Genomic DNA, 25,533 nt, shown 5'->3' with positions numbered 1-25,533 from the left:
ATGCACTTGTACAGACCTGTACATTGGAGAAACAAAACAGTCACTCGACAGGTGCATAGTTCAACACAGGACTCTTCAGGACAGGAATCAGCTGTTCATCTAACAAGTCTGATGGCAAGCCTTAATGACACCTATTCATGAACCCCCCCCACGATGAGCATTTAGCTATTCCATACTGTCTGAGAAACGTTCATGATCGGTGAGCCTTTAAAAGGGAAGGATGGGATATGTGCACAGTTGATGCCGTAGCATCCTTTCAGGTGTTGTTTGAAACATTCCTCATTCCCCAGTTGCTGCCGATTTGTTGGCTAGCTATGATGTGAATCTCCTGTTGCACCACATCCAAAGAGCACAAAGGTGCTCTATTATATTGAGACCACCAGTTGCTGCCTGAAGTGTTGATAAAAGGCAGGATGGATCCATGTTTTAATGTCGTTTACGCCAAAGTCTAACCCAACTTCTGAATGATCAGACCAGATCAACATCAGGTCAACATTTGCCTGGTCATCAACAGAGCAGGCAAAGTTTTCCAATCTTCTGTTGTCCAGATTTGGTGAGTCTGTGCCAAATGTAGCCTCGCTTTCAGGTTCTAAGATAACAGGAGCAGCATCGTGCTTGTTCTTCTGTTGCTGTAGGCCACCTTCTTTATGGGTTCGATGCATTGTGCCTTCAGAGATGGAGTTCTGCATTCCTTGGCTGCACTGAGTGGTTATTTCAGTTACTGTTGCCTTTCTTTCATCTGGAACAAGTCTGCCCTGTCTCCTCTGACCTCCCACATCAACAAGGCATTTTCCTCCACACAACTGCTTCACTAGTGCCTCTTTTCAGGACCAGTCTCTGTAAACTCTAGAGAGGTTGTGCGTGAAAATCCCAGTAGATAAGCAGGTTCTGAAATACTCATCCAAGCCTGTCTTCCACATTAAAAGTTACTTAAATCCCCTTTCTTCTCTATTCTGATGCTCCCTGTGAGCTTCGGGAAGTGGTTTTGACCACATCTAAAAGCCTAAATGCACTGAGTTCTGGCCCTGTGATTGGCCGATTATCTAGTAGCGTTATCAAGCAGTTGGACCTAATAAAGTTGTTGATGAGCGTAATTTGTACATTTCCAGTTAACTGATGATGGTCACAAGGTAGAAGCTCTTTCATTAATTTTCAAAAAACAAAATGATAAGAATTTTGACATATTATATTAGTTATTTTTGCGCAAATTTATCTGTGCACTTGGATGTGTAAGGTAAGAGACTTATATTGCATGAAGAATTAAACAAATAAAATAATTATGTAGAAGCATGTTTTATTTTCCTTACATGAGATTTTGCCCAGAAGATGAATACTTCAGCCACCATGTGGAACAGCTCCTGGGCATCTGCATTCGCTTCTTTGAGCCATCTGGTCCTGTCAGTGTACAGTATTATAATGTAGATAACTGCACTACTATCAGTTTCAGTGAAAAAAACCCACTGACAATGTACTGCAGAAAAATCAAAGTAGCTTTTACTGAATTGAATTCCCATGTTTTAAACACGTGGGTAAAATATAAATGCCTGTATAACTGATTTTCTAGCTTTGTTTGGCTGTTAGACCTTACATCTCCCATCTCCCCACAAGCTATAGATTTCAGCAAGGGACAGTTAACTTTGTTGAATAGTGCACAAAGTATTATGCTGTTCACAAGAAGACAACTACATGTATTTATAAAGTTATACATTTCAGAAAGTTGTGGTATTTATAACATACCTGTTGTAGTCCACAAATCTTATGAGGAGTGGGTAGAAGGCATACAGGTCTCGTACCAATATAGTGAACTGGTCCATGATGAGAAGCTCTGTCTCTGTCATTTCCCCTCGTCCCTCTGCTTTGCTGTTTTCCTCATCCATCAGAACAACAGCTGCTCTCTAAGAACAAAACAACATTGGTTTCTTTTTAATTTAAACTGCAAACTAGTCAATAACTATCATTAACTAAGTCAGTTGTTATGATGTATGTGTTGTGATGTCGACTAATTTTGCCTCAAAATAATTCCAATAATAATTGTACCTGTTCCAGCAACAAGTTAAGATGAAGAGCTAATAGATTTGACCATCTAACACAGTCGACACACTCTGAGGACCTTGAGTTACACCAAAATGAACTTTACAAGACCCATCATACAGTTGGGTAATTCATTTTGATAATTATAAAATTGTTTGCAATATTGCCTCTACACCTTTTACCACTGCAGAAATAAACAATTATATAATCACGAGACAAAAAAACACATTGAAGAAATAACAAACCCTGCGATCTAAACCTGAAAACTATTGTTGCTGCTTTAGTGATTCATCATTCATTTCTGTTAACTGCTGCGTATTGCTACTTGCAACTACAGAGGGCACAACGGCCTATTTCAGCAGCACTTAACCAAGAGGCAGGAATACAACATAGAGAGGTATGTCATCCATGTACAGAAAAAAGTTACATTTTGTGTCACTGTCCAGAAAAAGAGTGGTACAATTATTTTTTGGTTAGCATCGTTGGTCTTTCTTTAAATTTGATTTGGGTTAATTACTTTCATGCATTAAATACAAGTTACATTTCAAAGAGCCCCGCCTCTAGCCCAATGAGAACTGGATGGATGGATGGATATGCCTCATCCTTCCCTCTGACCCTGTTATTGGATAAGGCAGTAGAAGATGGGTGGATTCATTACAAAGTCTAAAAAATAAAAGCACTCACTTTTTTCAGTTTCTCCATCAGAGGCAAAAAATGGGTTTTGAGTAGCTGGGGTTTAGACTTGCTGATGATTGGCTGAGAGAAGACTGCAACATGCAAAAGAGATAGCATAATGAAACCAACTGTAGAACATTATTTTCCTGCTTAGATTTCTGCTTATATCATGAGGCATTTCTTGCTGGCTTGTGTAAGTTGCTTAACAACGGATTTCTGCTCAGTATACAGTCTCAGGGTACTGGACACGGGGGAGACCCAGAGTTTTCTTTACTTAGCACTAGTTGGGTCTAACCCTGCCAATGACCTTGCTAGGTGTTACCAGCACTTGTCTCCTCTCAACAGGAGTCTCAGATGTTCTGCTGCAGCCACTCACAGCTCTAAGTTGTCCAGTCGACACATGGTTTACTGATGTCTTCACACCTCACAATTTATCTGTCACAATTCTTCTGTCAGCCCCGAGTTTCTTGTGTTCATTCTTCCTGATGTTGCTATTACTTGGGATTGCAGCATCTATCACTGCAGCCCTGTTCTGCTCTTTGTCCAACACCACAAGGTCTGTCTGTATCGTAAGGTGCCACAGGATCCTAGCCCCATCATTCTCCACAGTCTTTGAAGGCACATTCTGTTATAACGTCAGGAGTTACATTCCAAACACGTTCATTCCATTCAGCTGCCTTTTCAGGACCTGCCTTACTCCTTTTTATTTGGTATTTGGTTGTTGCTGACTTCCTTGCTGACCCTTCAAGGTTGAGATTTGTCTGTTGGATTTGAGCTCCACATTTGCAATGTTCCCATCCCACTAAGTAAGTAGGTATAGCCAGCCTTTAAAATGATTTAATAGAGAGGATTCAGACCTATGCAGAACTGTGTGTAGCGCTTGATGTTAAATTGTGAGATGAGTTTGAAAGTTGCCACCTAGACTGGTTGTTCACATCACCACCAAATCCTTGATGAGATGGTTTGCTCTGATCCTCAAATTAGATACAAAGCAAGACTCAATTCCCCTATGTGATCTAGATCCTCAAAACAGAATCCTTAGTCCTGTTTACCAGCTAGTCTTTTCATCCACGCTCCTTCTTCAATTCCAAGGTTGTTGTAGATAATCTTGAGAATATTTCCCAGGAGAATGTTCATGTGTTCAGAAGTCACAGAAGTGCAGCAGCTGTCGACAGTGTCTAGATTGTTTTCTGGCCCATGTTCCCACCAATGAGACATGTAGCTGCACAACATGGGTAGCACCACCTACACAAAAGAAAGAAACATAAAAAAATAAATAAATCACACTTTGGGGTTGTGTTGCAGTCAGATGAAAGTACAAAGTACAAAAAGTAGGGGGGTACAAAAATGTTAATGTTTTAAAACTTGCTTAAAAAAAGCTTGTGTTAGAGTTAAAATGCAATTTATTGTGAAATCTTCCTTTTCAAAAACAGCTATAACAAACCAATGGAACAAGCAATACCTCTATAACATGGGGCATCTGCGTGTATCTCATGCCAGATTCTGCTAATTGCTGTATCTCCTCTAAAGACTTCTCTAAGTTTGGAATGAGAGGACAGACTTCTTCAATTTGCCCTGGAAGACCAGAAGCTGAGAAGTGAAAGAAATAAAGACATGTAAGTGTTGTATAATCATTTAGGAATGTTTGATAGTTTAGGCTGGCAAAGAAAGTTATTGCTTTATTTTATTATGTATTAGTGTGAGCAGTGAATGCAGCCAAACAGAGACAACTACAAAATTCAATAGTACCTTTTCTGGCTTTTGCACTTCTGCTGTTGTAGATGGAGAAACTGTTGAATTTGTTCATGTGATGTTCAAGGAAAGCAACAGGGAAGGCTGCTGAGAAGGCAGCCAAACACTGACCTAAAGCTGGACGCTGTCTGCAGAAGATATTTATGTAATAAAACCTTTGGGATAGGTTTCAAAAACCACAATCCTGATTAACCAAAATTAAATTAACCAATATTTATCAACACTGACAAAATATTAAGCAATCACTCTTATTATGAACATAAAAAATTGAATGAAACCACTTTAGACTAGTTGTTATTGAGCTGATATATGATTACTGATTGCTGTTCAGCTGAAATAATGTTTCCATTGAAAATGTTCCCTTATACCTTTCAACATAGATGCTTTGATTGGTTCCCAGAAAGTACAGACTGTTAAGGATTCTGTAACAGGACACTTGGACATCATCCACTGAAACAAAAGATTGATAAAATAGAAAGTAGATAAGTTAAATGACCATCTCAATTTCATCAAAGAATGTAAGTTTTGAAAGAAAAGTCATTACTTACATATTAGATCTTGCCCAAACATGTTCTGCCCAATGTGCTCAAACAGAGAGGACAGAACAGGCAGGAGAGCAAAAGTAGTGTAGTTGATTATTTGAATGACTCCTTGTGACTGCTCTGTGCTGTGGGTAAACCGACCCAGTTTTAGATTCTCCTGAGTCTTCTCCAGATCTTCTGCAGCATAGTTGAAGTACATCCACAGTGCAGCCTTCACTGTCTCGGAACCGGTCTTCATCACTGTCCTGTTGTGTGCGTAATGTCATTCTGTCATGGACTGGTGCTTCAAGCACACGTTTCTGTTCATATTACAACAGTATCTGCATTTCCACTGCTGAAGGTTAGGAGAACTGACAAAAATCTTCATCAGTAACACCCTGATTTTTTTTGGTGAACTTCCATTTAGGGAACAAAACAGAACACTCTTCTAATGCCAATAATCTGACCTCTCACTGTCATAAGTATAGACCACAGATCATTGTTTTTCATGTATCAATGTTCATTCCATAATTAGCGATGAACCTTCTTATTTTGGGCAAATTTTGAGACAAATTTCTTTCTCACCTGATATCAAGGCTTTGTGCCAGTATCTGAAGACAGTTGAGTATGGATGTGGCACTTGTCCCTGTAATGTAAAAACACATTTATGGTATGGTCAAAGCACGTGCACTAATAAAAAACATTCCCCTTACAAAAAAAAGCTCTTGTCTTCATGAGCAGTATATACAAAAGAGCATATTAAATCTATATTCATTGTATATACTTTTTTTTTTACCAAAAAGATGTGGTTGAATCCTCTCAAGACTTTAAAAAATAAAAATAATTAGCACAAGGTGCAATTACCTCTCATCCAGACAATCATGCAAAACATGCACAATAGAATTTAGAGGAATCTCTTATTTTGCATTCACCAGCTGTATCTTTAAAAGACTAACATATTAATATATTTATTCCATTGGGTGTAAGGGGAGATAATTAATGTGATATCTTAATGGTTACAGTTCTAATCAATCTGTTGACTTTGGAAAAGAGAATTACCGTAAACAAATTGTCGGTCTGCTGCAAATTTTATTGAATTAGTTCTAGTCAGGGATGCTTGCACATGCTGGAGTTAAGTCAGATGGAACTAATTTTCATGCAGCCTTTATTGCCTTATTCTTCAGTTTAACAGCCAAAAAAATACCTATTTTTCACACTCAAAATATAATTAATGAAAACAATCTTTTTTCAATATTATTTTCAATATTGGTGAGTAAACATTGGTAGAAAAAGAGCTTTCAAAAAAGTTGGCAAGACATGAAAATAGTGATTTTGCAAATTGCAAAGACAGCACAGAAATAAAGGTGTCAGCAAAAGCATCAGCATGAGCTTTCTTACCAAATAAGGATATCCTATTTCTGACTAGAACTCCCAGTTTGCAGAAAAGACTGGAAAGATTTAATGAGAAAACAGATACAAAAGTGGTAAAAATAAAAAGGTGTCAAAGGAAGTTATTGAATAATAAATTTGTATTGCATTAAAATACAATTGTTCTATTAATGATTTTGTTTGAGTCCCTGCACTGTATTAAATTATGTTACAATTTAATGAAAGGTAGAAAATTTTGATTGTTCGCTCACAATGAACCACAAGTAAAACCAATGACGCTTGGATATTCACACCCCTCTACATTTGGCCTTCCACCTTTACTTGAAAAAGTTTTTTCAAGATCCCATTGATAATACTGAAAAAGAAATGGTTAAAATAGCGCCTTTGTAGGAGCCATAAGAAAATAAGAAATAATAGGAGTCATTTTGGTAAAGAAACCTTTGGATCTAAACCAGTTTCATCCTTTCATGGGGCCCATGGTCGCTCAGTCTGTGGGGGACTGAGAAGTGGAGAGTTCTTGGTTCAAGTTGTGGTTGCAGACCAAAATTTGGAAAGTGTTCTGATAACAGGAGAGGTGCCAGGACACCTTCAGACTTCAGAGCAGTGCTGAGATATCCCCAAAGGCTCAGTGCCCATCTGGGGCAGTCTTCTCACTCTATGTTGCCCTGCTTGTCAATTGCAGTACTGCACTGATTGCAGATAGATATTATATACGTTTAGGATAGATAGAGATTTATACATTTTAGGAGGCAGGGTTCACCAGCCTAGCACACTCGCCATTCCTTAAGACCTATCACAACTTCTGCTAGACTTGTTATTGATAGATGAGCCTAAAAGCCAGCCCAAACCCCATACCGTCCCAGCCACACATATCTAGGAAAGCTAGGAGTTTACATGACAGCCTACTGACTTGCTGTCCTCAGTGCCACAGAAAAGCACTAAAATGGAGTTGAAGCCCCTTTCTTGGGCTTATTTTAAATGTATCATCCAGCTTTTTGGAGGACCACCCAAAATCAAAATATTGGCACTAATAATGGGGAGCAGAGAGGGTTAAAGCACCGGCTGAAGACTCTGGCCCTCACTTCCACTAGAACTCACAGCTCACTCACTTGCTTCAAATCCTCCCTCAAAACCCTTAAATCCTCCCTCAAAACCCTTATCTTATCTAAAACAGTGACATTCATTCTGCAATAATAACTAAAATATAGGTTGCACAGCATATATAAATACTACATGATATTTCTTCAGTAGATTAAATATTTGGGGGGGATACAAAAGGGCTTTTTGATTAGAAATAGCATTTAAATGTGATTTGCCTGCTGTTGGTTTTGTGCCAAACTCACCTGGTTACCATCTCTTTTTCCTTATTGGAAGCATGACCACCACTGCAAATTGGATGGATGGATGTGGACAGGAAGTACAGCCTGTGGTTTTTAAAGTACTGATCCACCAATGCCAAGACAACCTAAAGATGAAATGATTTATTTTCTTTTTTTTACTAAACATTTTTTATTCATAGTAATATTCTATATTTATACTTTATAGAAATTAACCAAAAATTAAAAACAACAATGCTGTATTAAAATGCCATTAGAAAAATATAGGAACTCATACATAAAAAGATATGACTCCAAATTTAAGATGTAGCTAAAAAACATAAAAAGCAAAGAAACAATGGTGATGACGACAACATGATATAATATGGCAAAATACAATACATGTTACATTTATACTCTTCTGATAACCCCAACCTGACCTGCAAAAAAAGAGCAATATACTGTATATGGACCATAATCAGACTGTTGCTTTTTATTGCAATGGTGCAGATTACAAGTTTGTCACACTTAAAATAAAACATGAAATTTGTGTTAACCAGACTCAAATTGCTTTAATACAACTTGTTGATTCCTGATTTTTTTTTTCCTGCAGTAGTTGTAAGACAACTATTGCAGGAACCTCACACACACATTTTGAGTGGGCTGCAAAGGTCAGGAAGTCACTGGCATATGGACATGAGATGAACCTAGTGTCAAACAAGCTATCCTCAAGCATTTCTTGGTATGAAGGTTATACAGTATAAAACAACTATAATAAATACTCCAAGGTTGCAGCTTTATGCTGGCTGAGATTATCAGTGTGATGTAATGAAAACAAATACTGGTAAATTTGTTTGAGGGATGGGATAACGTTTTTATTACCTTTCCAAAATACTTCATCTGCTGCTCATGTGGATGTTTTTCATCTTGCCATTTGGTTTTCTCATCTATAACAGAACAAAACAAACTTATTTGCATCACTTGATAATAGTGATGTTTTAAAAAAAAATCAATTCATTGTGGATACCACGGTTGTCCTTTTTGCGATTGAGATTCATTTAGTGCTGTTGCAATGATGTGCTTCATCTTAAACGTGCATCATAGAAGAGTTGTTACAAAATCTCCACAAACTCATGTTGATATTCAGAAATGCTGCAACTTTCCGCATCTGTGAAATCATTCTAAACATATATGAAAAATTCCATCTTACCAAAATCCATCATATACTGGTGGGCCTGGTCAACATAGGAGATGATCCGCTGCAGAAAGGTGTAGGCAAATCGTTTTTCTATCACTGGTGTTTCCAGTTCCTTTGACTTGTCACCTCTTGAAAACACAATCACATTTTAAAAACTTTATTTTCGGGAAAATGTCGATGCTTTACTTTTTTCTTTCCAATCTGAACATCAGCTTTCCTGAATGGGAGCTACTGAAAGTCAACCTATGTTTGTACTGGTGGCCAGTCTGCCTTGGTGAGATTCTCGTCTATTATTAGACTAAAGTATATGGTATAATATAGATTATCAGATTCAACTAGTGTCAATTCCCATTAGTAAATGAGCACACATTGAACATTTAATAATTTTAATGCAAAAAGTTGTTTTTATTCCCTTCACCTCCAATCAGCAGAGTAAGGAAAAAAGTTGATGGAGGAAGAGGAAGAGTAGAATCCTAACAGGCTTCTGTTAACTTAGCTCTGTCAATGGTGCAAATGCTCTTGTGTGAAATGTTTCCTACCGAGACACAGTGTAGCCACTGATATGGAGGAACTTGAGGATGCCTTGTGCTTTTTCTTTGTAATTAGATTTCTCTTTGGCAGTCAATGTATCATAGGGAACCAGCAGAGGATGGTGACCCCCACCTGCACAAACAGATAGCTTATTAGATTGTATTTCTAAATTTATACATGTTAAGTCAGTCCTGCTGAAGGGAGGAGAGGAGAGGAGAGGAGAGGAGAGGAGAGGAGAGGAGAGGAGAGACTGCACAGTGGATCATGTTGTTGCTGACTGCTAAAGTCTCATCCACCTGTTTTACCATTATAGTTTCTGGGAACCATAAGTAAACCAGGACTCTTACAGTCTATTAGGATTAGATGGCGCTATCTGCTTCTCTCAAAACCGAATTATTGGGCTTGGCCCCTAATGGGGCTTTTCCACTAGTACCTACTTGGCTCAACTTGGTTTTTGGGACCTTTTTTGGGTCTTCCAGGATTCAAGCTGAGTCTAGCTGAATGTGTAAATGTGGGCCACTGATTGGTCAGGGGGAAATTAATGAAAATGATTTGTTAGTACGTCTCAAACATGCCATTTTATTAATTCCCAGAATTGGACATTTATGTGCTTGGTGGCTGATGAGAAGTTAAAAGGAGCTAGATGGTATGACTGGAATGAGACAGTGTAACAGGAGGTTGCTGAGTTCTCATATTTACCTTTAGCTTCCAGATCCCCCTTTTTTTGCTTGGCCCAAATATTGTGGTAATTTTCTGCAAGCAAGTCTGCCAGAGACTGGGAGAATACTTCACAATCATGTGTTGATTCATAATTTTAACAATCTTCACGTATAAGAGTGTCCTACCTGCAAATCTCTTGACAAAGTAATGTTGCTAATATCAGTCGGTCTGGGACTAAAGCCTAGATCTCCATCAAAAGACATCTAAGCAAAGAACAAAAACTGAGATTAATATGATATTAGACAAACTATAATTTGATGTATGTCTGCTGGTGCCATACTTGGCTTGCCTGTGATGCCATCCTGGACTTATTGTAAAGACTGGCAAAGTCACTTTCTCCAATCCTTTCAATGATCCATCCCCAAGACAGTATGGTCTTCAGAGACTCTCTGATTGGCCCACAGTAGGCTTCCTTGTCCTGTAAGAGAACAACTCTCTTAACCAGTAGTAAGAGATGTGTATGAGACGTTATTTAGGCTTTATTGGGAGCACGATTAAAGTAACGGTCCAGGAAGAAACTGTTGTTTATAACACATGGCGGACCTTTTCAGAGAGGAATTGATATGGTTTCAGCAAGATGTGGCTCTTGGATGTCTCACATATCTTTTCCCCAAATGACCAGCCCTTGGAAAACTATAAAACAAAAGAAATATGCAAATGTATTTTGAATAAGTATTCTAACAGACGGAATATTACATTTAATTTTATTTCATTACAATCTTACCTTCTCGAGACACCAGTTCTCATGGATGTTCTCTGCACATCTTGTGATGAAGTAGTCTAGATTCTCCGGAACAGTCACACTGATGATATGTGAAAAAACATGTGCTAGGAAGGTAAATTTGACTTGCAATCAAAGATATCTATAGGGGGTTGGCTTGAAAAAAACAACTATTAATTCTATGAGTTCTCTTCTAGCCTGCCAAGCATTTGGTTGGTCAGTAACTTGGCAAGATGTTGGGACAGGGAACACCTTAATCCAATGTCAAAATGTGATTTAAAGTCACCATGTTATAAAATGTTCCTCTTTTTGCATTCTTAAAGCATAGATAACTTGCATGTTTTATTTATTTTTTGCAAGCACGGTATTGACCATTTTTGTCTCAGGTCATAGACCTTTTCCTCATCAGTATAATTTTATAACTGTAAATTGTCTTTTATATCCATCTATCTATATCCCCAGAATATTTCATGTAATGTTTGATTTTGAAAGCAACCAAAGCCAAGCCATTAACAGGAAACAAAGAAACGATCAGTAAACATGTTTACATGGACACTAATTGGAATAAAACAGGGAGAAAAGGCAGACCATAACCTCAAACACATAAAGTGGAAACTGTTGAATGGGGTCAATCAGGGAAAAAAAAAAATATTTCCAATCAACATGGGTGGTTTATGCGAGAGAGGTAAGTAAAGGGGCAATTTAGGGGTGTTTGTTGGCAAAAATTAAAAACTTCTGTTGAACAAATTTGTCCAGTAAAACTCCATTCACATACTCCAATTCACAGTGAATTCTGAGTAGCTGCAAACATTTTAACAGGATTACCGGTACTTTATTTTGCATCCATGTAAACTGACGTGGGTGTGGTAGGATCCACTCGCAACACAGCAGTTCTGGACAGTTTTAATAAATGGCTTTATTAAATACTTGCGGGTAACAGCACAGAAGTAATCATGGGCCTCCGTGGAATGCGGAAAACATTGCATAGCCACAGGTGGGCAACGGTCCAAATAAACACACCACAAAACTCTTAATCGGGGACAGAAGGTTGTCAGAATTACCAGGGCAGAGATGTAGAAGAAAAGTCCAAGGCAGGCAGGGTCAAAACCAGTAAATCCAAACAAAAAAATGCTGGAGAGTCAGGAATGGAGAAATAACAATCTGGCAAAGTAGAAATGCACTGCCGTGGCTTAAATATAGCCTGGGCAGAAGCAACAGGTGAAAATGGTAAAGCCAAATCAGATGGATGTGGAAGAGGAGCGTGGCAGAGTGAGTGGAATTTTGCCCTAGATCCAATGGATCTGGGGAGCTGGAGTCATACCACTGTGGGGTTGATGATCTTCACAATGCGGAACGGCCCAATGGATCTGCGAGCCAACTTCCTAGATTCCACTCATAGGGGCAGATCCCTAATGGAGAGCCAGACCTTCTGCCCAACCTGGTAAAGTGGAGCTGGGGTGCGATGTCGATTGCTGGCCATAGAATAGCGGTCAGCAGCACGAAGGAGCGATGCTCACGCTTGGTGCCATATGTGATGACAGCGACGAGTAAAGGCATAGGCGGAAGGACAAGTGAACTCCTTTTCAAGGGCAGGAAACAGTGGAGTTTAGTACCCATAACAGCACTGAAATGGCGAAAGGCCGGTGGGCATAATCAACCCACAGGAGCTGTTCCGACTAGGAGGGATTGTCCGTCACCATGCATTGCAGGGCTGTCTCCATCTCCTGGTTTACACACTTTGTTTCCCATTAGTCTGTGGGTGAAATCCAGATGACAGCCTGGTGGTGGCCCCCAACAGCCTGCAAAACTCCTTCTAGAATGTTGATGTAAACTGGGGTCCCTGGTCTGACAACATTGTTGGGGAGACCGTGCAGACGGACTACATGGAGCAGAACCAATTGTGCAGTCTCCTTGGCGGAGGGGAGCTTGGGCAATGGGATCAAGATAAACTCCTGAGTGCCTTCCCTCAATGTGGGCCACCAGAAACATTGGTGAATGGCCTGTTGGGTGCGTAGGATACCAGGGTGGCAGGTAAGTTTAGAAGAGTGAAACCACTGTAACACCTCCAAGGGGGGCGGAATGAAAAGATGGTTCAGAGGACAGGCACTAGGACCTGGTTGACCCTCAGTGGCTCTGTTCTCCTCCTCTTCAATCTCCCAGGTAACCATGGCGATGCGGCACGACTCAGGAAGGATGGACTCGGACCCAATGTTTGTCTCCTCATTTAGGAACTGCTGGGACAAGGCATCGGGTTTGGTATTGCGGGATCCTGGGTGGTAGGAGAGGGTGAAGTTAAACCAAGAGAAAAACAAAGATCAGTGGGCTTGACAGGAGTTCAATCTCTTGGCGGACCTGATGTATTCCAAATTCTTGTGGTCAGTGCGGACGAGGAAGGGCTCCCTGGCCTCTTCCAACCAGTGCCACCACTCTTTGAGGGCTAACTTAACTGCCAGAAACTCCCGATCTCCAATGTCATAATTCCTCTCCGCAGGGGACAGGCGCCGTGAGCAAAAAGCACATGGGTGGAGTTTCTGGTCAGTGGAAGACTGCTGGGACAAGAGAGCTCCTACCACCACATCCGAGGCATCCACCTCCACGACAAACTGTAGACACCGTTGTAGACTCAACGTGTAGGGTCAGGCATCTGGTAGATGGGTGCAAGTAGAAGTCCATTGGAGGTCAGTGCAGTAAGAGGAGCTGCCACAGTGCTATAGTTATGAATGAAACAATGGTAGAAATTGGCAAAGCCAAGAAAGTGCTGCAGCTGCTTCCGGTTCTCCGGCACACACCAAGTGGTAACAGCAGACACCTTTTCTTGCTCCATCTGGAGGTGTCCTTTAGCCACCACGTATCCCAGGAAGGCAACTGAGGAGGCGTGAAATTCACACTTCTCGGCCTTGACATGAGTTCTCCTGCAGGCGCTGGAGTACCGATTAAATATGGTGGATGTAGACTTCCGGGTCTTAGAGAAGATCAGAATACCATCCAGATAGACAAACAAATCTATTGCGCATGTCCTGCAAAATGTCATTAATTAGGGCTTGAATGACAGCTGGGGCATTGTTGAGGCCAAATGGCATGATGAGTTACTCGTAGTGTCCTGTGGGTGTGTTGAATGCTTCCCCCTCTCTAATGCGGACAAGATGGGAGGCGTTATGTAGGTCTAGTTTAGTGAAAATAGTGGATTCCTGGAGCAGTTCAAAAGCAGATGAAAAGAGTGGGAGGGGGGTACCAATTCATGATGGTAATGCTGTTAAGACCACGGTAGTCAATACAGGGTCTCAGTGTTCCATTCTTTTTGCTGACGAAGAAAAACCTCACTCACAGGGGAGGAAGAAGGATGGATGATACCTGCAGCCAGTGAATACTTTACATAGACGTCCATGGCCTTTCGATCAGGTTCTGACAATAGTGTACAGGGCCCCCCGGTGGGGTGTAGTGCCCAGCAGAAGGCCAATGGCGCAATCATAGGGGCGGTGAGGTGGCAGAGATGTAGCCCTGGCTTTACTGAAGACCACCATGGGGAAATCAGGTAACAGATGGGGAGTATAGACAGACGAAGAGGCTTGCTGCAGACATCTTTGATGACAAGGAGCTCCACTCTTGCATAGTTCTGGAAGACAAGTCTGTGGGGATTTTGGAGTCAGAGCCAGGGGTACCCCAGGATTAGTGGTGGGTTGAGGGAATCCAGGATGTGCAACTGGATCATCTTGTGGTGGTTGCCAGAGATCAGCAACCGAACTGGAGAGGTCAAGTGAGTAACGGTGCCTAGGACATGTCCATCCACGCCCGAGCTGGAACCGGCTGTGGTAAAAGCTCCCACCCGAGCTCGAACTGATGGGCTACCTCCCCATTGATGGTGACATCCGATCCAGAGTCGATTAAAGTTGCCACAGTCTGGGGACCTTTGGGCAGAAGAAGGCGGGTCTGTATTTGGAAGGAGAAGAGGTAGAGCTCACCAATATCTTCCCCTTTACTGGTGAGCCTTGGCTTTTACTCGACACTTGAAAACAAAATGTCCTGCTTCTCCGCAATACAGGTAGAGGTTAGCCTTGCTTCCTCGCTGCTTTTCCTCAGGAGTGAGGGAGGTGCGACCCAGCTGCATAGGCTCTGGATCCTCCCCCCACCACACGGATGAGTATGGGGTCAGTTTGACTGACTTCCCACAGAGACGGACTGGCCCAGGATGCAATGTCTTCCCTCGATGCCTCTCCCGTTGCTGATTCAGAATTCTGAGGTCGATGTGGGTGGCCAACTCTATAATTCCATCCAACGAGGAGGGTGTAGTATCTGAAGCCTGTGTATCTATTCTCTGCATGCCTTTACTTCTGTAAGGCCACAACTTGTTTCTCAGCCAGCTGGGTGCGTTATTCGGATATGCTCCACATGTGTCCTGTGACTTCTGCCTATCTTTAAGCTTGTAATGGAAGTCTTGTTATTGCTAAGAGTAGCTGCTAAGAGGTGATGTTGGGGCCCGTAAGGCTCCTGGTTGTTCTCCATATGAGGATGTGTATCATGAGGCCTTTCTCCTGCTCCCATTTTTGGTACTAACTGAACACAATGCCGTTCGGTTTGCTATATTGTATCATGAGGTCATCAGAGAAGAATGTGTTTACTTGACTGTATAAGAAGGGGCTATCGAAGTAAGCACTTCGAAGATCTTCACCATCGGGACCACAAAACCTCCCTTGGGCAAGCTGCAGCGTCCGATAGATACCTGACTGTTCTCTCCAATAAACATCTCTTATAACCAAGTCAGTGTCTGCGAAGATTCCTTCCTCATCAGCACCTCTCGACTACCACCAGAAGAAATTTACAACAAGGGCCTTTCATAGGATATCAGTTCATCCTTAATGTAGTCCACTAGACCATGGTAGAAAGCATCACAAAAAGCAGAACTATTCCAACCGCGCTGGATGGCTCTTGTACGAAAGTCTATGGAATAATCCACCACCATACGTACTCCCTGCCTCAGTCCTATGAGCCCACCGGATGCCCACCACGGAATTGAAATCTGAATACCTTACACAGCTCCGCAGCGAACTGGTCAAATGAAGCACAGGTTCCCGCTGTTCCCCATAGCTGAGTTCTGCCATTCAGGTGGTTAATGACAAACACCACCTTTGCTTCCTCCCTGGCAAAGGTGTGGGGCTACAGAGCAAACAGAAGTGAGCAGTTGGTGAGGAAAGGGCGGCAGGTCTCATGGGCCCCATCATAGCGTTCGGGGTCCGCATATGCCCGTGAGACAAGACCCGATGCTGGAGCATAAACAGGGTTCAGAATCATCACCAGCGGCAATAGGAGCAGAAGCAGATTGACAACGCAGTGGTTAATTGTCGTAGCTCTCCTACCAGCCCAGCTAAGGTGTGTTCATGGGTCTGTGCTGCTTGTCTGACCTCTGGAGCGGCTGTGGCCATCATAGTCTCATGCTGCTGCAGAACCACCTCAATCCTCTCAAGGCGAGCCAGTGGTGAGGGGCTGTGTGCTGGATCCATTCTTGGCCAGATTGTACTGACGTGGGTGTGGTGGGATCCACTTGCAATACAGCAGTTCCGGACAGTTTTAATAAACGGCTTTATTAAATACTTGCGGGTAACAGCACAGAAGTGGTCACTGGCCTCCGTCGAATGCGGAAAACACTGCACAGCCACAGGTGGGCAACGGTCCAAATAAACACACCACAAAACTCTTAATCGGGGACAGAAGGTTGTCAGAATTACCAGGGCAGAGACATAGAAGAAAAGTCCAAGGCAGGCAGGGTCAAAACCCGTAAGTCCAAACAAAGAAAATGCTGGAGAGTCAGGAATGGAGAAATAACAATCTGGCAAAATAGAAATGCACTGCCGTGGCTTAAATGTAGCTTGGGCAGAAGCAACAGGTGAAAATGGTAAAGCCAAATCAGATGGGTGTGGAAGAGGGGCGTGGCAGAGTGAGTGGAATTTTCCACCTCAGCAGAGCAGAAGAGCGGGCAGTGACATAAACAACGAAGTTGGAATTTGCGTTCAGAATGATTATAATAAGATCATAGCAAAAATCCATGCGTAAACATCAATGAAATTGTTGTGTACCTGGTAGTGTCTGCAGGCCTTGGAGTAAAATTTCTCTCTGAGTCCACACATGATTGTTTCTCAGCCATGTCCATAGAATTGGACTCCATGTAATCTGGAGGAAGAGCTCCTGCCACGGCACTAAGACATGGTAATGCCAGTTTAAAAAGCTCCTGGTCATATGGCTGCATTATGAGCACAAAAAGACAGCATGTTGTGTTAAAAAACATTAGATCATAGTACTGTAGATACTTCTACAACAATAATGAAGGGAGGTTGATGACAGTGTTCACTGCAATGGAAATGTTGCTTGTATGTAATGTAAAAATCTGTCACCACACAGATGTTTGACTTAAATACGTGAACTGAATATTGAAGAAAAATGTTGCTGTTATTGACAATGAAACATTCTCTTTTTAATCTGCTTTTAGTAGTAGGATTTACAACTACCGAAACTGCTATCATAATACCTGAGTCGTGGTTTGTGGATGGTGTCACTTGATGGACAAACAACAAAAGTGACTGAATCATAAATAGAACTGTCCAGCAATTAGAGGAGTCAGAGACAGCCTGAATAGTTCATGATGTCCATGTCCTCTCAGGAACTGCTAAAGATCCTTTTTGGAAAAGAAATTAAATTTCTTGTATGTGGAGTGGACTGACTGGTAATTTTTTGTGAATCAGGATCAAACGATTATCTAAAGGCAAGGGAGAAATTTAAGGCCTCACTGACATGTTAGAAATTGCAGTTACAAACAAATGATGAGTTAGGAGTGACTTGAAAAGGAAAAAATTAATCCAAAATTTGACATTCACAGATGTGCAACACACATTCAACATTCAGTCTGATGTGTTTTAGACAAGCTCACATATTGTTAAACCTGGGAATTTTACCATGTCAAAGGGCAAATGGCCAACTTATTCCTATTGTAGATCCATAATGAAGACTAATTGAATATGTAGTGTCTTGTTGAGTTGAAGTAATTGTTAGTGATTTTAAAGTTGTTCTTTAATTAATTAATTAATCTCACATAAATTTACCATCAAGGATAGAAATACAAGTCTCAATTTGGTTTTAGATGTAATGTTTTTGCTTTAGCTGATATTTTAAGTGATATATCCTGCTTTTTTTGTTCATTTAAAAAGAAAAAAGCTACTTAAGTTATTTTGAAGCTTAGACTTGACTCATGTTCACAACATCTACGATATTGTGGATGGTGTCACTTGATAGCTGCATTACCTGGTTCTCAGAATAGAACAGCAATGTAAACGAGAGGTTCACCTTGTGTGAGAGAGCATCAAAGATTCCCCAGAAGAGCTTCCTGGTGAGATGAAGCTCTTCATCTGATGCAGCTCCAAAGTTTCCCCAACCTTCTGTTAGACAGTAATACTTCCAGCAATGCTCATAGTGACTGGTCAACAGCTGAGACAAGTCAAAAGTACATTAATCGAAATCTATGTCCATGATTAATGGATAAGATGTCATTATACAATGTTATGTTGCTGTTGGAACTTCTGTATTGTAAGTTGGAGATATTTTCTGCATTAGTACCTTCAAAGGCATCTTGATGTGTTCATTAAGGAGCGAAACGTCAAACACTAGCCTTCGTATGAGATTCAGCATCATGGATGGCCTCAGCTTGCTGCACATGGTGAAGATTAAATACAATACAGTTCAACTAATACACTGCAATGAAGCTATGAGTTATAACTAATTGTTTTCAAGTGCAATTTAACATATTAAAAACAACTGCAAACAAAATCTCTACACTAATTAATGTGTTATTAAACAATATTTTCTGAATTGATTAGTATTTTCTATAGAAGGGTTCTAGCTGCAACTAGAATCTAAATTTTTCTGCTCCTCTAGTTTTAGTTTGAACTTTCGGTCTCACCCACAAATGGCCAGCAGACACTGCTCAATGACATCCCTCTGTGCCTTGGTGAGGCAGCAGCCTTTGGACAAGCGGTAAACCGTGTGCAGCAAAGAGTCAATGAGAGAGGCAAAAGGTTCCGTCCCCGCAAACAGAGGAGCGCATTCAGTCAGAAGAGGCAAAACAGCCGTACACAGATATCGGTTGAGTGCGAGGGCCATATCTGTTGCACTGAGAGCAATCTGATCAACAGCAGACAAAAATACATTTGAGAGAAATAATTTGGTTGATTCCAGGTTTAAAAAAAAAACAACTATGTTTGTAATTTCACTACTGTACACAATCAAAAATGAAGCAATGTCATTAAAGTTTAGAATTTGGGTTATGAATTGAAGGTTATAGCATAAGCTTTAAATTACCTGTCTTGCTTTAACATCTTATAATACAGACAATTAAGTTAAACATTTAATTAATTAAGTTAATTAAGATTCCGGGCTAGAATGTCCCAGGGACTCAGGGCTTTTCTGTGTTAGGCCGGTAAGAAATTAGTGTTTGTCTGCTGTTTCATAGTGAGCTAGTAGCAATTTATAGTTTAACAACTAAAAAAGTAAATTATGCAGGTATAAAAAGGATACATAAAGAGAAACTATAACATTTTACTTTCTATGGAAAGCTCCATAGACTAGTCTTTCAATTACTTAAATATTGTAAACATCTTGTTAAGTCCTAATGATCGCTAACTTTTTGACACTTACTGTCTCCAGTGATGCAGCAGCTCTCATATCTGGTAAGAAACCAACTTCCAGCAGGTACAACAGGAAATTTTGGTCCTCTATACCATATACTCTCTCCAAGAAAAGAACCATAGCTGCTTTGTGGTCAGGACAGAAACCGGCTGACATGTCTGGCTCCAATACTAATCCATCTATGCACACAAAAAGCAAACAAACCAACCAAATGAACCTAAAAGTGCCATTCTGGTAACTGTCTTTGACTGGTTTCAGAATGGCCAGTGGTCTTAGATGAATGTTACCTTTGTTCAGACTTGGTATGAAGAAAGGAATGCTGATGACTCCTACCAAGTCTTCAACAGGTACAAGAGACCTTAAAATAGCTTTGATCCGGATGGCCTCCCCTTTACCTGCATGGATCAACTGAGATAAAGAGGTCAAGGTGAGAATTCAGATTTTGAGTGTATGCGTATGTATATGGGGGGTTGGGGTGGGGTTAACTGCTCACGTGTTTCTCAGGAGCACAACGGCCCAACAGGTCAATGAGTGCAGCGTAGAAGGTCATGATTGAATTTCCTATATGGATGACATCATCTTTTTTTTCTTCTTCCTTTAGTGAGTTTTGACTACACACAAACACACACACAGAGTGCATAATTAAGTAGTTAAATAATTGCTAAATATCTCTTTATAACAGAGTCGGAACAGAATACGTAGCCCCTTGATGTCCACAGCAGATGTATTGGTCATTGAAATTGTAGTTAAAATTTTTGATGTTGCTGACTTGCTATAATGTTCCTGAATAGTGATAGTCAATTGGTGCCTGATATACTGACCGCAGCCTTGTTCTTTGGGTTAGATGGGTGTTGTTGTGTCAGTCCATAACAGTCAGTTTTATAGGCTCTGCATGTTTATTCTCTGACTATTCACTAGGCACTGACTTACAGTACTGTCCTCAACAGTTCCACTGGGATGGATTTAGGTCATCCAAGGTCACTTGTGTCCACATAACTACGAAGAACCAGTAAGCTTGATTGTGGCTATACATTCATTGTTTAGAAGCCTCACTATAAATTGCTCAGCTGATATTATTCAGGTGTGATTGTGTGACTTCAGTCCTGCTAATTATCTCTTAGATCCCTGATGAGCTTGGATTGGGTCACAGATGTGTTCAGTGACCAGGTCCTGCACGAATCTGATGTGTGTTCAAGAGGATTCAGATAGGTTTTTTGAAAACTGCAACCTGAAGGGCCCCTGTAACAAGACTTGATTATGTGTGCTACTCTATGAACTGCCATATTTTTTATAGTTAGAGTTTGAGTATCTTAAGGATCCTCGGAGGGGGCAAATGTCCCTCCTTTGCCAAGTGACTTGGGTGAAAAAATGTGTAAAAATGTGCAGTTCTACAAGTTATCCTGAGGTATTGACTTCTGTTTAAGCTGAAAAAGGTGCACTGTTCACAGTGCGGAAACAGTATTAACCACTACTGAACAGATTAAATTTAGATCATTTTCTGGTATGACAGAAACTGGTTTCCCCACATCGCTCACATCAGAAGTCTTAGAGGTTCTGCCAAGGTAATAATTGGAGGCAGAAAATATTATACATTTGCTTTTGGGACTTTCTACGTCAAGGAAAATTTAGCGAGCCACAGGCATACAGGCTGTCACAGCTGCGGGCAATCATGCCCGAGTCGCTTCGCCCCGCACACCTGTTGTGCATCAGGACTCTAATGAGCTCTCTTCTTAATCCCCGGAGGCACACCTGCTCCCTGCCAGATCGTTATTTGTGTTCAGATGACTTTCCAGCGTATTCCTGTTTGCCTGCCTGCCCGGTTCCGACCTTGCCTGTTCCTGACCATTCTGTTTTGCCTGCTCCCCGGTAAATTCTGTCTGCCTTCTGCCCGATCTCGACCTTGCCTGTCCCGACTATTCTATTCTGCTCGCTCCCCGGTGAATCCTGTTTGTTGTCTGTTTCTGACAATAAAGCGGTGTTCAGCCAAACTCTGGTGTCACAATTGGGTTCTCATCTGATCTGTGACAAAGGCAGGATAGGCATATAACCTGTAGACTTCTGATTTCCCTTAAAATGATCCTTGGCTGCCTTTTGCTATTCTTCAAACCATCCAAAGTTGCTGTTCTTTCACAGAAAAAAGTTTAGAGTTTCAGATGGAAATGCACAAAACCAGCATGGACAACATTTGCCGTCTTCCTCTTTACTTGTTTGAGACCTGTTGACCTCACAAATTCCACACTATTATTTTGAAAACCACATTAATTAATGATTATATGACACAAAATCAGCAGCATGCATGTCATGAATGTTTGCGCCGCTGGTTTTTTATTCTATTTCATCTGCTAGTAAATTATTTGTCATGTACAAGTATACCGCTAATTAAAAATAAAAAACACAACTGTAGACTTGATCTAATGGAAATGGCGTTGTGGCTTTTAAGTGTACAAGAAACTTTAGTGACTTACATTATTAGCAATTATATGTGTAGCTTTTTTATTACATATAATTAAAAATGAAAGCCTTACAGAGTTTTCTTGATCCCAGATTTAGGTATTGGCCTGTCTTTGGAGAGATCCTGTGATATCTTTATTGCCTCCTTCATTGCTGCCAGCAGCCCATCACCGCCTTCTCCACGAAGAGCAGGGCCAAAACATTCTGGACGACGGATCAGAAGCCTCACCACAACATTGGCATTCTCCTCCACGCTTTCTCCTGATCAAATTAGAGTGGAGGAATTCAGGACCATGGTTATCACAGCAAGAAACGGAAAACATCGAGCCAGTTTCGAATGACTTTAAACAGTCACCATTACAGAACACAGCAAAGCGCAGGAAGTCAAGGTAGCGCTCCCCTTCCACAGGGTTCCATCCAATGTCAGGGTATCCTTTACTCACAAGCATACCACAGCTTTGAAGCCCACAGCCAGCGAGATACTGTACTACCTGCACAAACAGAGGTAATTTGAACTACATGTGATAAATTTCCTTTTAGACGGTCAATACCAAATTAAGAATTAAGCAAATTCCTAATTTACCATCATGTTTTTAAAGAGCTGTGTATGTCTCACCTTTTCCAGGTCTGGTTCTCTTAAAGCGAGGGCCAGTTCATTGTTGTCCATAACAGAAGCTGCAGCCACATCTAGAGGAGTCGAGCCTCTCATGGATGGTGATGCTGGTATAGAATAAATTGTGGAGACAGTGAAACATGCAGGGAGTCTTACAAATCATATGTTCACTTCTATTTCAGTTCAGATTTGCAAGCCTATACTCGAGTCTGTTCTCTTCTCTTAACCACCATTTGCTCCTGGGCATATTTTGTCCCAAAAAATGGAATCTGCTTTCTTCTTATGTAGATGATTCCTGTTTTCCATGCACCGTAAATAAATACGGATAGATTTCTTGCAACCACAATCAGTCATGTTGTTAAATATGTAACTATTCTGGATGCAAAATATAACAGATGAAACAAACTAATAGGGTTTCTACTCAATTCCTGTTTTTATTAAGTTGCCCCTCTTTGTTAGTCTGAATCTAAACTGATTTTGACTATTGTATTCAGGCTTTTATAACTCCTCAATTTAACGACTGCCATTTTCTTTGGGCTTAGCTGAGAATGGGGTACAATGATTTATGACCATAGTTGAGGAGCTCAAGGGAGCTTTATGTATTTTCAGGGCTGAAATTGGACCCAAGTCATCAGGGTATACTGTATTTATTTCAAAGAAACATTATTCTTTTGTTCATTTCTGATCTGCAATACTCATCGACTGTGTCTCTCACCAACACGCAGTGATTCAATTTATTATATTTTAATAGCAGTTCATAGTTCATAGAAAATATAGTTTATTTAAAAACTAAAAAAATACACAATAAATCCCAAATACTCACCAAGGCCAACACTGCTGTTCTCTAGCAGATAGCTGAGGTGCTCAAACATGGCCCTCTGGTTCTGACGGCTGATTCGACAGAAATAACAGAGGAAGCGACAACAGTTGGCCACCATTTTGGGAAATGTGATTTCCTACAAGAAAAATGATTTTGTTGTTTAAAGGTGTAACAAAGTCTATCTGTCTGTCTTTCTTCTTACATGCAATCTGTCTGTATTTTATACCTTTGAATGTCCTCCACCAAGGACATTAACCATGACGTCCATGACAGTCTCATGCATCCCCAGGGCCCTCATTAGGTTAGGATGTTGGTAGAACACCTTGTTGTTCATAATGTTTCTGCAGAACAACCAGTTTAAAGTTTCGGTCTTGAAAGCTAGAGCACAGCTGTTAAAATATTTTCTCTGAAGTACAAATTGTTATATGCAAATTTAATTTAAATTTATTCTGAGACACAATGTCCTCCTACTAAAATAAAACAAACCAAAAATTGTAGTTTCAGTAGTCAGCTAGTATCCTCACCCAAGACCTCTGATCATCAGTTTCTCCTCTTCTTTTCCCATACGGACACTCAATAGAGCCCTGATCTGACCTAGAGCAGCCAGCAAATTGATGGTGTCCTCAATTGATACTGAGTTTATAGTGTACGTCTTAGGAAGAGCCCGCATCTACCCAAGAAAGGTCAAGAAATCTCAATTATGACAAAATAAAAAGAAGTAATGATTCATTTGATGAGAGAATGATCTAAAGCTCATCACAGAAGTTCCGTAACGTATCACAATTAAGAGGTAAGGAAGGAAAAAAAAGACAACTACGCATCTGTTTGTATTGTTTTATGTTGTTCAGAATTTATTAACATCTGAATTAGCAATTAAGCAATGTTGGAGTCTGTTCTTGTTATTGTGATATACAGTATTTGATTTGAGAGTATAAAAATCAACTAAAACTACTTCCAATAACCTGTTTGCATAAATGTACATCCTTAAGCTAATATTTTATTGTAGCATATTTAGATCCTTCCGATGTTCTGTACCTTCTTCTGTTTCCTTTAATAGAAAGTTCCCTCTGATTCTTTCAAAGTTATGTGCTGCCCATGGCTACTGCTGTATGATGGAACTAAGAACTTTATTTGATTAAGTAATGGAAGATGTGTACTGAGATGTGTACTTTAACTGTCATTGGTTACATTAACACAGCCATACTGTATTGCGTTAAAAGATATTGTGCATGTTTGTGAACCCTTATTCTTGTGTTTTTAATGTTTTTATATAATTTATTCATTTAGATTTATACGCCAAAAAGATTTGTTTGGTTTTCAATTTAATCATTCTGGTCTTATGTCACATAAAAGTTGGAAAAAGTTTAAAGGGTTTTTTCAAAATGACAAAAACCTGGTATTTTAACAGCAATGTCTCGACCTTTTATACCCACCGTGTGTTGTTTTGCACACAGGTTTGTCATTCCAGGGTGAAAAAATATTCTCTTGGAAAAATTTCCAATTTTAATTACTTAATTTTTAAAAATAAAATTTTACCCCTTCACTGATAAAATATGCATCATTTGTGGAGACTGACCACTTCTCTGATGCCATCATACTGGTGATGCAGCAGGATAAACATAGCTCTAACAAGCTCTGGATCCTCAATAACTGATTCTTGAGCCCAGCGGACAACAGTATCTGAAATTAGTTGCTGTAATGTACCTGGGGGATAGACAGAGATGGAAATGGCTATAAAGACAATTTTGTATGTACACACACACAAATGCATATACATATACACCAATCAGTAATAAGATTACAACCACTGACAGGTGGGGTGAATAGCATCTTAGATACAGTATATGAGGCAACACATTTAGTGTAAGTGTAAGGATTTGAGCAAGACCAAGACCATCTTCAAACTGTAGCTCTAGTGAAATGGTCTTCATTGATCAAAAGTAGTCCAAGGAAGGAACAGTGGTGACCTGGCAACAGGTTCCATAAGTCAAGACTCATTAGACACATGAGGAGCAAAGGCTGGCCCAGTTGATCTAATCCAACAACAACTGGACCAGAGAGCAATGGCTGAACATGGTGTGGTTCTAAACCCATGTGGTTTATGGGAGTATGGGTGGGAAATCGCTAG

The 25,533-nt window shown here is 40.5% G+C and overlaps 1 protein-coding gene across 2 annotated transcripts in view; it reads right to left on the bottom strand.

Moving 5' to 3' along the window:
• Window positions 1–25,533, bottom strand: part of ryr2a (ryanodine receptor 2a (cardiac)) — a 95,375-nt gene that overhangs the window by 28,577 nt on the left and 41,265 nt on the right. Inside the window, exons 43-75 of one of the 2 annotated variants that reach the window (XM_057032746.1) lie at window positions 24,982–25,109; window positions 23,930–24,075; window positions 23,632–23,746; window positions 23,409–23,541; window positions 22,589–22,692; window positions 22,328–22,463; window positions 22,047–22,233; window positions 20,015–20,132; window positions 19,809–19,929; window positions 19,531–19,700; window positions 18,797–19,017; window positions 18,454–18,544; window positions 18,184–18,324; window positions 16,923–17,086; window positions 10,858–10,936; window positions 10,677–10,766; window positions 10,414–10,551; window positions 10,259–10,336; window positions 10,113–10,188; window positions 9,422–9,545; window positions 8,895–9,010; window positions 8,567–8,631; window positions 7,712–7,833; window positions 6,378–6,427; window positions 5,565–5,625; window positions 5,007–5,245; window positions 4,827–4,908; window positions 4,456–4,586; window positions 4,169–4,296; window positions 3,759–3,951; window positions 2,716–2,798; window positions 1,738–1,895; window positions 1,308–1,395 (exon numbers count right to left, since the gene is read on the bottom strand). In XM_057032746.1, coding sequence (XP_056888726.1) covers window positions 1,308–1,395; window positions 1,738–1,895; window positions 2,716–2,798; window positions 3,759–3,951; window positions 4,169–4,296; window positions 4,456–4,586; window positions 4,827–4,908; window positions 5,007–5,245; window positions 5,565–5,625; window positions 6,378–6,427; window positions 7,712–7,833; window positions 8,567–8,631; window positions 8,895–9,010; window positions 9,422–9,545; window positions 10,113–10,188; window positions 10,259–10,336; window positions 10,414–10,551; window positions 10,677–10,766; window positions 10,858–10,936; window positions 16,923–17,086; window positions 18,184–18,324; window positions 18,454–18,544; window positions 18,797–19,017; window positions 19,531–19,700; window positions 19,809–19,929; window positions 20,015–20,132; window positions 22,047–22,233; window positions 22,328–22,463; window positions 22,589–22,692; window positions 23,409–23,541; window positions 23,632–23,746; window positions 23,930–24,075; window positions 24,982–25,109 — 4,076 coding nt within the window. The remainder of the gene's footprint in view (window positions 1–1,307; window positions 1,396–1,737; window positions 1,896–2,715; window positions 2,799–3,758; window positions 3,952–4,168; window positions 4,297–4,455; window positions 4,587–4,826; window positions 4,909–5,006; window positions 5,246–5,564; window positions 5,626–6,377; window positions 6,428–7,711; window positions 7,834–8,566; window positions 8,632–8,894; window positions 9,011–9,421; window positions 9,546–10,112; window positions 10,189–10,258; window positions 10,337–10,413; window positions 10,552–10,676; window positions 10,767–10,857; window positions 10,937–16,922; window positions 17,087–18,183; window positions 18,325–18,453; window positions 18,545–18,796; window positions 19,018–19,530; window positions 19,701–19,808; window positions 19,930–20,014; window positions 20,133–22,046; window positions 22,234–22,327; window positions 22,464–22,588; window positions 22,693–23,408; window positions 23,542–23,631; window positions 23,747–23,929; window positions 24,076–24,981; window positions 25,110–25,533) is intronic. The other variant, XM_057032755.1, reaches the window with a different exon arrangement.

This window comes from Takifugu flavidus, chromosome 1 (genome assembly GCF_003711565.1).
Source record: "Takifugu flavidus isolate HTHZ2018 chromosome 1, ASM371156v2, whole genome shotgun sequence".
In the NCBI taxonomy this organism is placed as follows: Eukaryota; Metazoa; Chordata; class Actinopteri; order Tetraodontiformes; family Tetraodontidae; genus Takifugu; species Takifugu flavidus.
Note: the sequence above shows the minus strand (reverse complement) of the source record. Positions and strands in the feature narration are given on the sequence as shown.